At 60.7% G+C, this 13,603-nt stretch overlaps 3 protein-coding genes across 10 annotated transcripts; 1 reads left to right on the top strand and 2 right to left on the bottom strand.

Moving 5' to 3' along the window:
- Nucleotides 1-428: 428 nt before the first annotated feature.
- Nucleotides 429-6,411, top strand: MLST8 (MTOR associated protein, LST8 homolog). Of its 7 annotated transcripts, XR_006733172.1 has the most exons (10): nucleotides 429-601; nucleotides 1,078-1,279; nucleotides 1,427-1,478; nucleotides 1,564-1,726; nucleotides 2,126-2,201; nucleotides 2,282-2,434; nucleotides 3,304-3,428; nucleotides 3,562-3,725; nucleotides 3,875-4,079; nucleotides 5,995-6,411. XR_006733172.1 is itself a non-coding variant. In XM_045541183.1 (9 exons), exons 2-9 carry the CDS (start codon nucleotides 1,151-1,153, stop codon nucleotides 3,991-3,993), a joined length of 981 nt encoding a protein of 326 aa, XP_045397139.1. In that variant the 5' UTR covers nucleotides 429-601; nucleotides 1,078-1,150; the 3' UTR covers nucleotides 3,994-4,566. The 7 variants fall into 7 exon arrangements, 6 of the variants coding, with proteins under 6 accessions (XP_045397139.1, XP_045397142.1, XP_045397141.1 ...); XM_045541183.1 differs by lacking the exon at nucleotides 5,995-6,411 and having other exon boundaries at nucleotides 3,875-4,566; XM_045541186.1 differs by lacking the exon at nucleotides 5,995-6,411 and having other exon boundaries at nucleotides 1,430-1,478; nucleotides 3,875-4,566.
- Nucleotides 4,414-8,489, bottom strand: BRICD5 (BRICHOS domain containing 5). Of its 2 annotated transcripts, XM_045541191.1 has the most exons (6): nucleotides 5,906-8,489; nucleotides 5,625-5,747; nucleotides 5,295-5,450; nucleotides 5,122-5,223; nucleotides 4,722-4,875; nucleotides 4,414-4,625 (listed from the first exon to the last, which is right to left on the bottom strand). In XM_045541191.1, exons 1-6 carry the CDS (start codon nucleotides 5,954-5,956, stop codon nucleotides 4,531-4,533), a joined length of 681 nt encoding a protein of 226 aa, XP_045397147.1. In that variant the 5' UTR covers nucleotides 5,957-8,489; the 3' UTR covers nucleotides 4,414-4,530. The 2 variants fall into 2 exon arrangements, with proteins under 2 accessions (XP_045397147.1, XP_045397146.1); XM_045541190.1 differs by having other exon boundaries at nucleotides 4,414-4,875.
- Nucleotides 8,490-8,632: 143 nt separating this feature from the next.
- LOC123631489 (phosphoglycolate phosphatase) lies at nucleotides 8,633-9,816 on the bottom strand. The gene is made up of 2 exons (XM_045541182.1): nucleotides 9,106-9,816; nucleotides 8,633-9,006 (listed from the first exon to the last, which is right to left on the bottom strand). The coding sequence occupies exons 1-2, from the start codon at nucleotides 9,743-9,745 to the stop codon at nucleotides 8,681-8,683; spliced, it is 966 nt and encodes a 321-aa protein (XP_045397138.1). The 5' UTR covers nucleotides 9,746-9,816; the 3' UTR covers nucleotides 8,633-8,680.
- Between the last annotated feature and the right edge of the window lie 3,787 nt (nucleotides 9,817-13,603).

Raw genomic sequence — 13,603 nt, forward strand, 5'->3', positions numbered from 1 at the left:
ATCTCAGGGGTAAGACCGCCTATGGAAGTGCACGATGAGTGTCTGTGGTTCCGAGGGGTTCCTGGGCTGAGGGGGGTGTCCCCAGGGTCTGACTGGGGCTAGACAGGCCCTGGCCTTGGGGTGACAGATACAGCAAATAAAACTACATGATAAGCAAGTAACTTTTTTAGTATAAGTATGTCCCACGCAATGTTTGGGAGATACTCACACTAAAAGAATTATTCATTGCTTATCTGAAATTCCAGTCCTGTGCTTGACCTGTCAACCCTAGCCGGTGGAGTAGGAGGTAGGTAGGGTGTGAGGACCGCGCCACCCCGCCTGGGGGTCCAAGCCTGGAAAATGGGCAGCCGTGTCAGAAGGGGTGGTGCCGAGTGGGGAGAAGGCTGGGGACAAAACCGCTGCCTTCGCCCACCCCGCAGCGGCCTCCAGGTCCAGGAGCCCCCAGTTCCAGAACTTTGGTCTCGTCCCACTCACCCCCGCCCGCACATGGTCTCGCCCTAGAGGCCCATCGATAACTCTATGCTCGGCCTCGGCTTCTATCGACTCGCTCCGGCTCCCCTCGCCGTCCTGGGCCACGGCACAGCGCGGAGCCGCCCGTAAGGTATGGAGGCCGCGGGGCGAGGGTCGGGAAGCAGCTGCTGGGCGGCGGGGGGAGCGCGGCCGGGACAGGCTGGCCGGCAGGACGGAGCCAGGGCGGTCGGCGGAGCACAGGAGAGCTCGGGGGTCCGGCCAGACAGCGCCCCCAACCAGGGCCCGCCGCCGGCCTGCTACGCATGCGCAGCCGCAGCGCGCGGCCGTCCCCGGGCCCGCCCGCCGCCCTGCGCACGCGCGGCCCGCCCCTGCGGCAGAGTGGGCCCGGGCGCGACCGCCCCCTGCCGGCCGTGGGGGGGGGCGGGGAACCGAGCACGCGCCGGAGCCCGGAGCTGCCCCTCACGGGTTGTCACGCGTGTCCCTGAACCTATCAGCGCTGTTTCCGCGTCTCTAAATGCACAATAATAGCCATCTGTCAGCACCTAGTGGATCTGTAATCCACTTAGTACCTAGAAGGTGCCTCTGCTTCCCCTCTCTCCTCTCTAGTCGCTCTGACCTGTGACCCCTGCCGGTCCGATCACGGGCCCTGTGCAGCCTCAGTCTCCCTAACAGCCACACCATGAACACCTCGCCAGGCACCGTGGGCAGTGACCCGGTCATTTTGGCCACTGCGGGCTATGACCACACCGTGCGTTTCTGGCAGGCTCACAGCGGGATCTGCACCCGCACCGTGCAGCACCAGGACTCCGTATCCTCCACCCAGCGGGCGGGCAGGGTGGTGCTGGCAGGACGCCGGGTGGAGGTAAAACAGCGTGGGAAGGGTGCAGCCGCTTGGGCCAGATCTCGGAGGCCCTGAGGGCCTCCTTTCCCCCGCCATCCTCCTTAACAGACCCAGCAGGTGAATGCATTGGAAATCACGCCAGACCGCAGCATGATTGCTGCTGCAGGTACCCGTGACCCTTGACCTCTGACCCCGACCTCTGGTGGGCCGAGCTGGGCACAGCCAAGCTTCAGTTCAGCCTGTCCCCCTAGGTTACCAGCATATCCGCATGTATGATCTCAACTCCAATAATCCCAACCCTATCATCAGCTACGACGGCGTCAACAAGAACATTGCGTCTGTGGGCTTCCACGAGGACGGCCGCTGGATGTACACGGGTGGGGAGGACTGCACGGCCAGGATCTGGGACCTCAGGTGTGGGGTGCTGGGCAGGAGGGGCCTGCTGCCTGGCGGTGGGGGTGGGCCAGGCCGGGAGACTGTGTCTAGTCAGGTTGTCTCCAAGCAGAGGCTGAGACAGGAAGCTTTGTGTGGCTGATTTATTGCAGGAAGTGAGGAAAGCAGGACAGAGTGACTTGCTTCAAAGAGCTAGTCCTGCCTCCAGGCCAGGGACCAGCCTGTTCCTCCCCTTCAGTCAGTCACTGGCTTCAGGCTGGCCCCTGGAGGGGAGGGCGGAAGCTCCCAGGAGCTTCCTACAAGGCATGTCTCATCAGCAGAGGGACAAGGATAATCCACCAGGGAGAGGTCATCCAGGTGGGGCAGCAACAGCACCCGCCACAGATGGTGTGTGGTCCCACCCCCACCCCCACCCTGCAGGTCCCGGAACCTGCAGTGTCAGCGGATCTTCCAGGTGAACGCGCCCATTAACTGTGTGTGCCTGCACCCCAACCAGGTGAGCGGTACTTTCGAGGCCAGCACCCTGGGCCTCTGGAGGGCAGGGGTCCTGCCTGCCTCACCTCCCCTGCACCCCAGGCAGAGCTCATCGTGGGTGACCAAAGTGGAGCTATCCACATCTGGGACTTGAAAACAGACCACAATGAGCAGCTGATCCCTGAGCCTGAGGTCTCCATCACGTCTGCCCACATCGACCCCGATGCCAGCTACATGGCAGCGGTCAATAGCACCGTGAGTCCCTGTGGTGGGTGCAGGTCAGCACGCAGCCCCTTAGCTCCTGCAGATGGGCTTATTCCCTTGGGCCCCTCCCTCCCCCCATAAGCTTGCTTTTCCCCCTCCTGGGCTCCAACACCCACACAGCCACCAGAGAGCCTCGGTGTCGCTACTGATGCCACTCTGCACCCTGCCTTAGCTCATACAGCAGGCGGCGGTCACTTCAGTCTCCAGAGCCCCTCTCAAGTCTGTCCACTTCCCTCTTCTCTCCCTGTTGCCTCCTGGTCCAGGTCACCCTTATCTCCCCCTGACAGTAGACACACTCTCTCTGTGGCCTCCCTTCCTCCTCTTTGATCTCTCCTGGCCCCTGATCCATTCTCCCTTGGCCACCGGAGTGTCCTTCAGCAACACTGGCTAGACTGCTTCTCCTGGGGGACCCGAGATGCCCGGCTCCTGACCACAGCTGTGGGATGCTGTGGCTCGGCCCCTGCTCCCCTCTCCAGCCTCATCTTCTCCCATTAACTTTGTTGCCATCCCAGTGCATCACCACCCCCCATGTCCCCACACTTCCCCCCTTCAGTCTCCATCTGTGCTGTCCCCTCTGTCGGGTGCCTTTGCCCCATCCTTCTTCACATTCTTGTTGGCCAGCAACATCCTCCAGGAGGACATATGCAAGTTCTTGGCCAGATGTGGCCTCCTGCACTTAGCTGGCTGATGTGGCCCTAGCCTGGGGCCAGGCCTCCCAGGTGCCTCCTACAGGTGGGACCAGAGGTGCCCGCCTGTGTGCCCCTGAGCACAGCCAGCCCCCAGTGTTGGAGTCCCCAGGGCATCCTTCCCTGAGTCTCAGGCCAAGGCCAGGCTCCCTGTGACTGCCTCCTACCCTGTAGGGAAACTGCTATGTCTGGAATCTGACTGGGGGCATTGGTGACGAGGTGACTCAGCTTATCCCCAAGACCAAGATCCCTGCCCACACACGCTACGCTCTGCAGTGCCGCTTCAGCCCCGACTCCACGTGCGTCAGGGCTTGGTGGCCTAGGAGAGGTCCTGCCTGGGGCTGGGGGCTTGATGGGTCGGGGCCTACCTGGTGCATGGCATGGGGGTGCAGGGTGGGAGGCTATTGCTCGACACCCCACACTTGCCCCCAGGCTCCTTGCCACCTGCTCAGCCGACCAGACGTGCAAGATTTGGAGGACATCCAACTTCTCCCTGATGACAGAGCTGAGCATCAGGAGCGGTAACCCTGGGGAGTCGTCCCGGGGCTGGATGTGGGGCTGTGCCTTCTCGGGGGACTCCCAGTATATCGTCACTGGTAAGCCCAGCCCTCCTACCTCCCCCACCCCTGCCCACCCTGCTCAGGCCTCCGGGGCCAGCCTGCCACGGCTGCTGCTCCTCCTCCGCCTCAGGCGGCCCAGCCCAGCCTGGCCTGCGCCCTGAGCTGCTGTCCGGCCCTCCCTTCAGCCTCCTCGGACAACCTGGCCCGGCTCTGGTGCGTGGAGACTGGCGAGATCAAGAGGGAGTATGGAGGCCACCAGAAGGCTGTCGTCTGCTTGGCCTTCAACGACAGCGTGCTGGGCTAGCCTGTGCCCCTCAGGACTGCAGGCAGCGGACCGCTGGCACTGCCTGGTGCAGGTGGCACCGGCTGGATGTACCTGTATAGCACCAGGTCAGAGTGAAACCCCATGGGCTAGCCTCGGCCCGCCCAGGCTAACCAGGCCTGACTGGCTCCCCTGGGCCAGCCCAGACTTGCAGGCTGCTCTGCCCTGGGCTCTCTCAGCCCCCAGTTGCTTATCTGGATGTGACAGGGTCCAGGAGGTGGCCTGAGCCAGGCTGCACGAGACTGGGCTGCGATGGCCTGCACTCCTCTCAGAAAGTCTGGACCCCCCGGGCTGGAGCTGCCTAGTGGGTTCTGAGGCTGGTGCCCCCCCAAGCCAGTGCTTTCCCCTCCCTTCCCCTCCCCACCCATGTCAGGTCCGGAGGCCACAGAGAACACCACCACAGCCAGGTGGAAGGGTTTATTAGTCCCTGCAGCAGCTGTCCTCGTCCTCCATGGTGCTGGTGACCCAGCCGGCCCACTAGACTGGGGACAGGGGCTGGGCTGGCCCAGGCCAGAGGGCTTAGTCTGGGAGGTAATAAAAGCAGACTGACACGCAGATGTTGCTTGGGAAGCAGATGTCGATGCAGAGATAGATCAACCGCTGCCTCTGGGGCCCTGGGGGGAGGGGGCTCCATGAATTCCCGAAGGGCTTCTCCCCCAAGCCCCCCAGACTGTCCGGAGGAGCCTCCCCACACAGCTGCCCTGACTCACCCTCTGCTCGACGGGCCCAGTAGATGGGGGTCTTTGCACAAAGGTGCTGCACCAAAGCCCCCACCCGGGCAGGGTCCACCTCATGGCTCCCTTGCACGGCCAGCAGCTCCTGGGCATAGTGGGTGTCCTGGCTGGGGGTGCGAGACCCTTGGGCCTGCAGAGAAGGGTCTGGTGGGCTGGGGATGGGGGCACCTCCCCTGCCTCTGGCTGATGGGGCCCATGCATCCCTGCCCCCACCTTGACGGTCCCTCCCTCAGCTGTTGTCAACAGCCCCAGCTAAGGGAAGATAGAGCTTTCTGTTCCCCTGAAACCAGAGCCCCAGCCTGCCCTGGCCCAGCCTGCACACAGGACCCTTTGTCTGGCCCCTGGCCCTGGGCTGAGCCCAGCGGGGGCTGCTCACCCTCGAGGTGTTCACCAGCAGCTGCAGGGTCTCCCGATCCCGGTCCTCCATCAGGCGGAGGAAGCAGGCCTGGTGCTCCTCGGGGCGGTAACAGATGCAGCCCTGGGGAGGCAGGGGCGTGAGGCAGGGCCACCCCAGACACCTGTGGTGGTGACCCCTCCCTGCCCACTCACGCTCTGCCCGTCGAACAGCACCACCCAGCTGCGGTTGCTCTGAGGTGGAGTCACTGTAATGGTTGCTGCGTTCAGGGCCATGTCCACCAGGATGGTTTGGTTGGACCGGGGTACCTGGGGGCTTGCGAGGGTCAGTCGCAGCATCTGCAGCAATGGCTGGGAGTGGGAAGTTGGAGTTCAGCTGGGCAGCCCCAACATACCCCTCAGCGCTGGGCTGTGGGGTTTCCGACATCCCTCGAACGGGCCCTCTGCCCCCAGCCCTGGCTCTCTGGAGGGCTGGGATGTGCTGGCCTCCCTTGCCGCTTCCCCTAGTCCCGAGGAGGGGCTCACCTTAGGAGTGCCCTGAGCGAAGCCAAGGAGCCCCCCAGCCACGGCCCCCACAGTGGCCAGTGCCAGCAGCAGCAGCAGCAGGCCAGCGGCTCTCCAGCCTCTGTGGCAGGGCTTGATCTTCACCTGGGGGCACGTTGGGGTCAGTGGGTCACTGGGGTTAGACACCAGGGAGCAGGCTTGCTCAGGGAAGGAAGGGGCAGAGGTAGGGTGGGCATTTCTGTCCCCTGCCCTGCCTGGGGCATCCCCTGGGTCCTTGCCCCAGAAGCGTGGGAGGCACTCACTGCTGCGGGCCTGGGCCCGGGGCTCTCGGTGCGGCAGCTCCCGTGCTCCATGCTGCAGCCCCTGCTGACAATGCGCCGATTGTCTGCAGCCCCTTGCCTGCCGCCTCGCCCAGGAAACCTCAGGACGCCTCTGATGAGCCAAACAACTGGACCCCTCCCCTCCTGACCCACCACCTCTTGCCCAGCTCCGGATCTGATGTCCAGGTCAGAGCCAGGACAGTCCCCTCCTCCCACCTGGGGGTGCCTGTCACCAGGCCTGGCTCTCCAGACACCTGGCCTGTGCAGACTGCAGAGCACGGGGTTTGGGAGGGTATAGGGCACAGCCACGTGGAAATCAAGTCCAGCCTGCTGACTGGAGGGCAGCCCAGGCCTGGGCAGGGCAACTTGATAAGTCTGGTTGGGACAGATTTAGTTTTCCCTGAAGAGGTGTCTAAGTCTCTCAGGTTACCTCTAGACTACCAGGGCCACACACAGGCCCTGGCACACAGCAAGCTGTCAATAAATGCCTGTTCAGTGAACAAGCGGTGTGGGTCTGTGCACCCCTAGCCACTCCCCTGCCCTCACCAACACAGGACGGGCGCCATGCAGAGCTCGTGCTGACAGCAGGCTCCGAGAGGCTGGACCACGCACCAGGACCATTAGGACAGCCTCGGTGTCCTCCCCAGGGCAGTTTCTAATTCAGCTCCGCTCACTGCCCTGCGCCTCTGGCCATCCAGCTGCTGCATGGCAGCCCACCGTGGGCATGCCTGCCTCCACCAGCTTCACCCTGGGGCCCTTTCCCTCTCCGCTTTCCGTTTTATCTTGCTTTTCCTGATTCTTTGGAACCTGTTCCTCTGTAATGGGTGTGAAATGGGGTGGACAGCATTCCAACTCTGAAACTGGAATCCCAGTCCAGCCTTCCACGTTTATCCCTCCCTGCTCCCACCTGCAGCTAGACAGCTGCCACTTCAGTGCAGCGCTAGTGCAAGACAAGAGCAAGGAATGCCCGAGTCATTGTAGGTTTAAGAGTTTAATGTGCATTCAGGGTCACATAGTGCAATGGCCCTTGTGGGCCGGAGACAGGGGACACACAAACTCCTGGGTGGTGGGCTGAAGAGGGAAGTGTCGCTGCCTGCCGCACCTGCCACGTGCTCCTGGTGTGGGTGACAACGCCCTGACAGGCCTGCTCAATATCCAGACCTACCTTGAGCCGACCTCGCAGAGCCAACGTCAGCACCACCAACCTCACAGGCGCGGCTGCCCTCATGTTGCCCTGTGGCACAGTCCAAACAGCCGGTCCCCCAGGCCTGGGAGGAACTGAAGGCTCAGGACACCCTTTATTGCTCTGGGAACCCTCCGTGAACAAGTGAAGGAGTGCTGTGACCATGGGGCTGGGAGAAGCCACTGGGTGCAGGGCAAGGCGCCGGGAAGGAGTCAGCCAAAAGGAACAGCTTCCCAGGCTCTGCTCTGCAAGTGCTGCTGAGTCTGCCTGTCAGGCCTGTTAAAGGTCTGCGGACTCAGGGAACAGGCAGAAAAGGGCAGAGCCCCTGCCAAGAACCCTGGGCTACCTGATGGCCCCGGCCAGTACTCCTGCGGGCCACCTACACAGGAATTTAGGGCCAAGGTGGGTGGCCCCAAGGGCCACTCGGCATCTAATCCCCGGCATCTAATCTTCGCCTTGCCCCAACCCAGGGTACGGGAGGACAGGAAGAGACTGGTTCATAAAAGGACTTCCTGTTCTTGGGACATCTCATTCCTCCCCCACCCAGAGCCCTGGGCAACAGGCATTCCTTGGCCAACAAGTGCTTTTAGCCCTGCTGCTGGCTGCAGGCCACGGAGGCTTCTTCAGTGGGATTTTCCCTATGAGACAGAGCACAGCTATTAATCAACACACTTAAAATTCAATTCCACCACTTGACAAAATTGTTCAAAAGTTAAAAAAGCAATTTTTGGTACCAACACTGCTTGGAGCTCCCTGCACAGCAGCCCAGAGTTCACTGAAGGCATCCATGCCCTCTTGGCCACTTAGCCAACACCACACTCAGTCCAAGTCACCTGGGTTTAAACTTGAGAGCGCTGAGGTTTAGCTGGCTGAGTTTACAGAACTGGGCAACTGTGCATGAGCAGCAGCAGCCCTGGATATCTAAAACGGAACAGACACTCAAGTGTGACATCAGAGCGGTTTTCAAAGAAGTAGGGGAGGGGAAAGGTCGCGAGTGCAGCACCCTGAAGCCCACACCCCAAGGGCAGGAAGACAACACCTGGGAGCAGCCCCCTCCTCCATTCCCACCCTGCAGTGAGGGGTGGGGATGCAGAAGGCTCTGCTACTGGACAGTCACACTGATGGGGCCTTGGTTCCGTCTCTGCAAGCTTCTCACAACAGTCACAATAATCAGCCTCTCCTCTCTGCCCTTCAAGGCAGTTGATCCCTGAGTGAATTTTCCAGCAAAATAAACAACAAACCATTCTAGACCCGCCTCAGCCCCGTTAGCAGGCCCCCAGGTGACCTAACTCCTAGGCAGATGCTGAGGCTGCCCTTGCCAACAACACTCAAGGCCCAGAACCTGCTCCCTCAATGCCCTCCAAGCTTAAAAGTGCATCTTAAAATACAAGCATCTCTAAACAAAATCGCCCCCAAAACGTTTACTTACAAGGTTAACAACCAATCCCTTTGCTTAACTCCAATTACACTCTGTGAAGCCACCTAGCTGAGCAGACGCTCAAGCCCCACCTATAAATTTGGGTAACTGATTTTCAATTTTTTTTTTTATTCTGGAGATTAAAGACACTGAATCTTTAACCTTGAAGGGCGGGCAAAAGGTCGGCTATGCTGTCAACATAGAAGTCAGGGATCATTTTCTTCTTAGACATGCAGTCACTTTCCTGATTACTCTTCACATCCCCTAGAGTGGAGACTCCAGTGAGGGTCAGGATGGTCTTCAGGCCACAGGTGACACCCAAGAGGATGTCTGTGTCCAGGCGGTCTCCCACCATGACGGTGCGCTCCGGGTTGATCCCGTACTCCTGGGACACGCAGTCGAAGATGAAGCGGCTGGGCTTCCCTATGATATCCGCCTGGCGCTGGGCCGCCATCTCCACGGCTCGGACCAGACAGCCGGTACCTGCGGGGCAGAGAGGAAGGGGAAGGGAGCGCCCGGCGTCAGAGGGGGCAGGGGGCCCGCCGTGTGGCCCCCAGCCGCCCGCCCCCAGGGCGCACGGACCCGCGATGAAGCGGCCATTCTCAAGCGGGAGCCGGTTGTCCATGTTGGTGCCCACGAGCAGGCAGCCGGGCTGCTGCAGGTAGCGCAGCGCCTTCGTGAGCTTCATATAGCTGAAGTGCGGGTCGAAGCCCACCACCACCGCGCGCACGTCCGGCTCGAGCGGCGCGTGCAGCCAGTCGCCCGGGCCGTCGCCTTGCAGCGGCTCGGGCCCCACGCCCACGCTGGCGACGCCCACGGCCTCCAGCTCCGCGGCCAGGGCCGGGCTGCCCAGCACGTAGGCCTTGGGCGCCGGCGCGCCGGCCAGGCGCTGGCGCAGGTAGAGCGCCGTGCAGTAGGCCGTGCCGAAGACCTCGAGGCCGGCGCCGGGCCCCGCCGGGCCGCCGAAGCCCAGGCGCCGCAGCTTCTCGGCGTAGGCCTCGCGGGTCTTGCTGCTGTTGTTGGTGATGAAGCCGAGGCGCTTGCCGCGGGCCCGCAGCGCCCTCAGGACTTCGGGCGCGCCGGGCACGGCCGTCTCGCCGCGCCACAGCACGCCGTCGCAGTCGAACAGCAGCGTGTCCACGTCGGCCAGCAGCGCCTGGGCCCGCTCGGCGCTCAGCCGCACGCAGCGGGCGTCGTCGCCGCCGGCCTCCGCCTCCGCCATGGCCGCCAGCCGCCCGCCGCCGCCACCGGCCGCCGCCGCCGGCCGCTCCTCACAGCCGCCCGCCGCGGCGCCCGCCCCGCCTCCGGCGCACTCATTGGCCCCGCGCCTCGCGCGCGTCTCCCATTGGCCGCTGCCTGCGCCAATCCGCCCCCGCCTCCTGCGGGCCGCTGGAACTCAGCGCCAACCGTCGCGGCCCGGGGCGGGGATGCGGGCGGCCATTGGCTGCCGGGCTCGGGGTGCGCCGGCGATTGGTTGGTGGGGCGCCAACCGGCATTCGGAGTGGAGCGCCCACTGCGGAAACGCTGCAGGGCGCTGGAGAGCCGGCGCGGGACGTAAGGTCGCGGCCTCTCGGAGGCGGCAGGGCAGCGCGCCCATTGGAGGCGAGTGGTCAGCTTAGGTGACGGAGGCCCTTGATTAAGTGACCGTGGGCCGGGCCGGCTGCTCATTGGCTGGCTCCTCTCGCGGGCGGGGCTCTCCGCAGGAGCGCGGGAGGGGCCGCGGGGCCGCGGGGGTCGGAGTCACGTCCGCACCTCGGCTGGGCCGCACCCGGGCCGGTGCCTGCGTCCTGGGCACGGTCAGGGCCCGACGTCGGCGCGGGGGCGGTTTGCCCTCCAGTTCTGGAGCCAGCCGAGGCCGCCCTCCGTAGCGGGCCGCGCGGTCTCGCCCCCAGTCCCTTGCAATAAGGCTCTCCCTGTCACGTGGGCCGATAATTACTGGGCAGTGGCATTAGGGTCTAAAAGGACACTGCCTATCATGTAGCACTCAGTTGGTCCCTGGAGTCACCGTCAATTATTAGGTATTAACTTTTATTGAGGTATAACACACAGTGAAGGGCGAAAGTCTTAAGTGTGGAGCCGGATGGAGTTTTTACATGTGGATATGTATAGCCCTGCGTAAACATAACCCGGATCAAGATATGAAATATTTCCAACACCCCAGAAAGTTCTCTCATTTCTTTTGGTCTCTGCTGGCCTGGGAACCCCGGGAGGACAGGGATCACTCGCTACAAGGGCAGGGCCTACAAAGTGTTACTGCAGGAGTGCACCTTCCTCGAGTCTTCATGCTTCGTTTTGGTGGTCGGGCTGGCCCTGGGAAGAACTGGATTTGACAAGAATCACAAACCCTGCGTTTACCATCCAGTTGATTAGATACAACGACCAGAGTAGGAAACCCTGATGAGGTCCGGGGGTGACTCAGCTCCTGCAATACTTGTCCGATTGCCTTGGTTTGCTGGGTACTCAGGAAGCATCCGGACAGCAACCACTGCCCCTCGCCTGCGTTAGCGTGTCAGAACCGCAGGATAGCCCTGAGAGGCAGGGATTATTAGTATCCCCATTTATAGATGAGGAAACTGAGCCACAGAGAGTCACCAACTGGACAATGCTGAGTTGGGATTAAACTCTGTCAACCCGGAAGCCAAGCTCTGCTGCATCTGGTTGGTTTTACATCCTCTGAGTGTGCTGCATGCCAGTAGGTGGTAGGGCCTGAGCTGGCATAGTGGGAGAGGTGGGATGGCCAGGAGTAAGAGAGAAGATGATTGTGGACAAGGTCATGGAGGAGGCTGGAAGGGACAGTGCCCTTTATGGGGGAGGTCTGACCATGGGTGGGAACAGGATGAGGTGGCCCTTCATCTGGATGGGAGAGGAACCTGCCACGATGTGATCCTGACACACAGGAGGCACACATACACCTGTGACTGGATGGCACTAGTATCTCCCCAAGTGAGGAACTCGTACCATCTGCGGAATGGGGGATGGTTTTAAGTGGTACAAGGACAGATAGTATTTATCTTAATAGTGTTGCATGGATTTACATTGTATTAGAAAATACAAGTAGCCATTTAATCCGTGTTTACACAGATGTTACAATGAACTAAGTGAAAAAGAGGGTCATTGAAAAAGGACTCAATTGGTAAAAAAAAGTGGATGCAGCCTAAATGTTCCACATGGGATTGGCTAAACAAAGTACATCCAACCAATGGAGATTGAGCAGATATTGTAAAGGGTTTTAGAGTTCCTGTCTAGGTATGGCCACAGAAAGTCAACACATGGTTCAGCTAGAGCCCAGGCTGAGGGCAGGGTAGGAGAGGGGCCATTTGGGGGAAGGGAGACTCCAGTCCTGCTGCCTGCTCCTGGCCACTCTGCCTTCCACTGCCCTGTCCAAGGCAGGGCCCAGAACTCACCTGGCAGGATGCCCTTTTCTGACCCCTGGAGAGTAACCAAACAGAAGCCCTGGCCCGGCCCTGACCCTCTATCCTGCAGGTCCACCCTGGGCCAGCCTCTCCTCATGTCCATCCACACCCAGGCCATCCTCTGCCTTCAGAATCCTTCCCCCCAATCGTAGTCATCGAATATGTGAGACTAGGTAATTTCTAAAAAACAAGAAATTTATTTCTTACAGTTCTTCAGGCTGGGAAGTCCAAGGTAGAGGGGCTGCATCTGGGGAGGCCACACTCTTGCTGGTGAGGACTCTGCAGAGTCCCCAGGCACGCAGGGCATCCCATGGGCATGAGAGAGGGGCAACCTGGCCTTCATAAGAGACCCACTGTGAAGATAACTGACCCATTCCTGAGATAACCCTTCACCCATTAATGGATTGATCCATTCACGAGGGTGGAACCTTCATGACCCAATCACCTCTTAAGAGGCCCACCTCTTAATACCATTACATTGGGGATTCAGTTTCCTCAGGAGTTTCGGAGGGGAGGAACATCCGTAGCACCCTCTATTCCTCTGGATGCCGGCTACTCTTACCCTCCAGCACAGGCTCAAGGGCAGTGACCTGGCCTCTGGGCTCACCTCCTCGCTGGCTTCACTTCACCCAGCTGTCTCCGGTCCCCCTCCCACTGGGAGCCCCCCAGATCCCTGTGCTCCGAGCCCAACCTGCTCTTCCTCCTGCTTGCCCCTCTCAGAGACCATCCACCCTGGATCCAGTGGCTTCCTGAGCCCCTCTCCTGCCTCTGCTGGGGCCCCAAGGTCTTTTTTCTGCTCAGCAGTCAGAGGGATCCCCCTGAAACACCAACCATGGTTCCCTCTGCTTAATCCCCTGCAGTGGCTCGGAACCTACCTGCAGAGAGCAGCCCCATCGTGACCCTGGCCTGACTGCCCATGGCTGTACCTGTTCTCGCACATCCCAGCTCCTGCCAAGGCAGAGGTCCCGTTTCCCAGCTGGGCAGCTCCAGCCTGGAGGCCACCTCTGTCCAGGTGCTCTTCCCTCTCCCTGCTGGGGGGCACGCTTCTCTCCTGGGCCCTCCTTGTGTCTGTGGTCCATCTTCCCTAGAGACTGGCCTTGCTGGAGGGGAGTGGGTCTGATGGCCCCGAGTCCCTGGCACCCAGCATCTGGCCGGCCCACAGAGAATAAGTGTGGAGGGAGGGCAAGCCATGTGGGTTCCCAGCCCACAGCTCTGGACAGACCTGTGCCCGTCTCGCCCCTGGGAAGTGTGCTATCAGTCTGGGCCTCAGCTTTTTCATCTTCAAAATGTGGATGACTATCTTAAATGAGCTACCCTGTGAAGGACTTAGTTTCAAACAGCTAATTAAGTATTACCTTATAGAAAAGAAATGGAACTTGCACATGAATGTTCACAGCAGCACCATTCACAATGGCCAGAAAGGTGGAAACGACTCAAATGTGATGAATGAATAAATAAAATGTGGTTTATCCCTACAATGGAATATTATTCAGTTATAATAATACTGAAGTCAAGCCAAGTACTGACACATACTGTATGGATGAACCTCGAAAACATTAGGCTGAGTGAGAGAAACCAGACACAAAATGTCAATAATTCCATTTATACGACACGTTCGCAATAGGTAAATTCATACGGACGGGCTGGTGGTCGCGGGGAGCAGGGGG

This window comes from Lemur catta, chromosome 2 (genome assembly GCF_020740605.2).
Source record: "Lemur catta isolate mLemCat1 chromosome 2, mLemCat1.pri, whole genome shotgun sequence".
Taxonomy (NCBI): Eukaryota; Metazoa; Chordata; class Mammalia; order Primates; family Lemuridae; genus Lemur; species Lemur catta.

Excerpts from the sequence above, each read along its gene's own strand:
- MLST8 (XM_045541183.1), top strand. The coding sequence starts at position 1,151 with ATGAACACCTCGCCAGGCACCGTGGGCAGTGACCCGGTCATTTTGGCC. Across the intron at positions 2,435-3,303 it reads TGGCAGCGGTCAATAGCACC|GGAAACTGCTATGTCTGGAA; the intron begins GTGAGTCCCTGT and ends CCTACCCTGTAG. Across the intron at positions 3,429-3,561 it reads CGCTTCAGCCCCGACTCCAC|GCTCCTTGCCACCTGCTCAG; the intron begins GTGCGTCAGGGC and ends ACTTGCCCCCAG.
- BRICD5 (XM_045541190.1), bottom strand. The coding sequence starts at position 5,956 with ATGGAGCACGGGAGCTGCCGCACCGAGAGCCCCGGGCCCAGGCCCGCA. Across the intron at positions 5,451-5,624 it reads TCGCTCAGGGCACTCCTAAG|CCATTGCTGCAGATGCTGCG; the intron begins GTGAGCCCCTCC and ends TCCCACTCCCAG. Across the intron at positions 5,224-5,294 it reads TGCTGTTCGACGGGCAGAGC|GGCTGCATCTGTTACCGCCC; the intron begins GTGAGTGGGCAG and ends CTGCCTCCCCAG.
- LOC123631489 (XM_045541182.1), bottom strand. The coding sequence starts at position 9,745 with ATGGCGGAGGCGGAGGCCGGCGGCGACGACGCCCGCTGCGTGCGGCTG. Across the intron at positions 9,007-9,105 it reads GAATGGCCGCTTCATCGCGG|GTACCGGCTGTCTGGTCCGA; the intron begins GTCCGTGCGCCC and ends TCTGCCCCGCAG.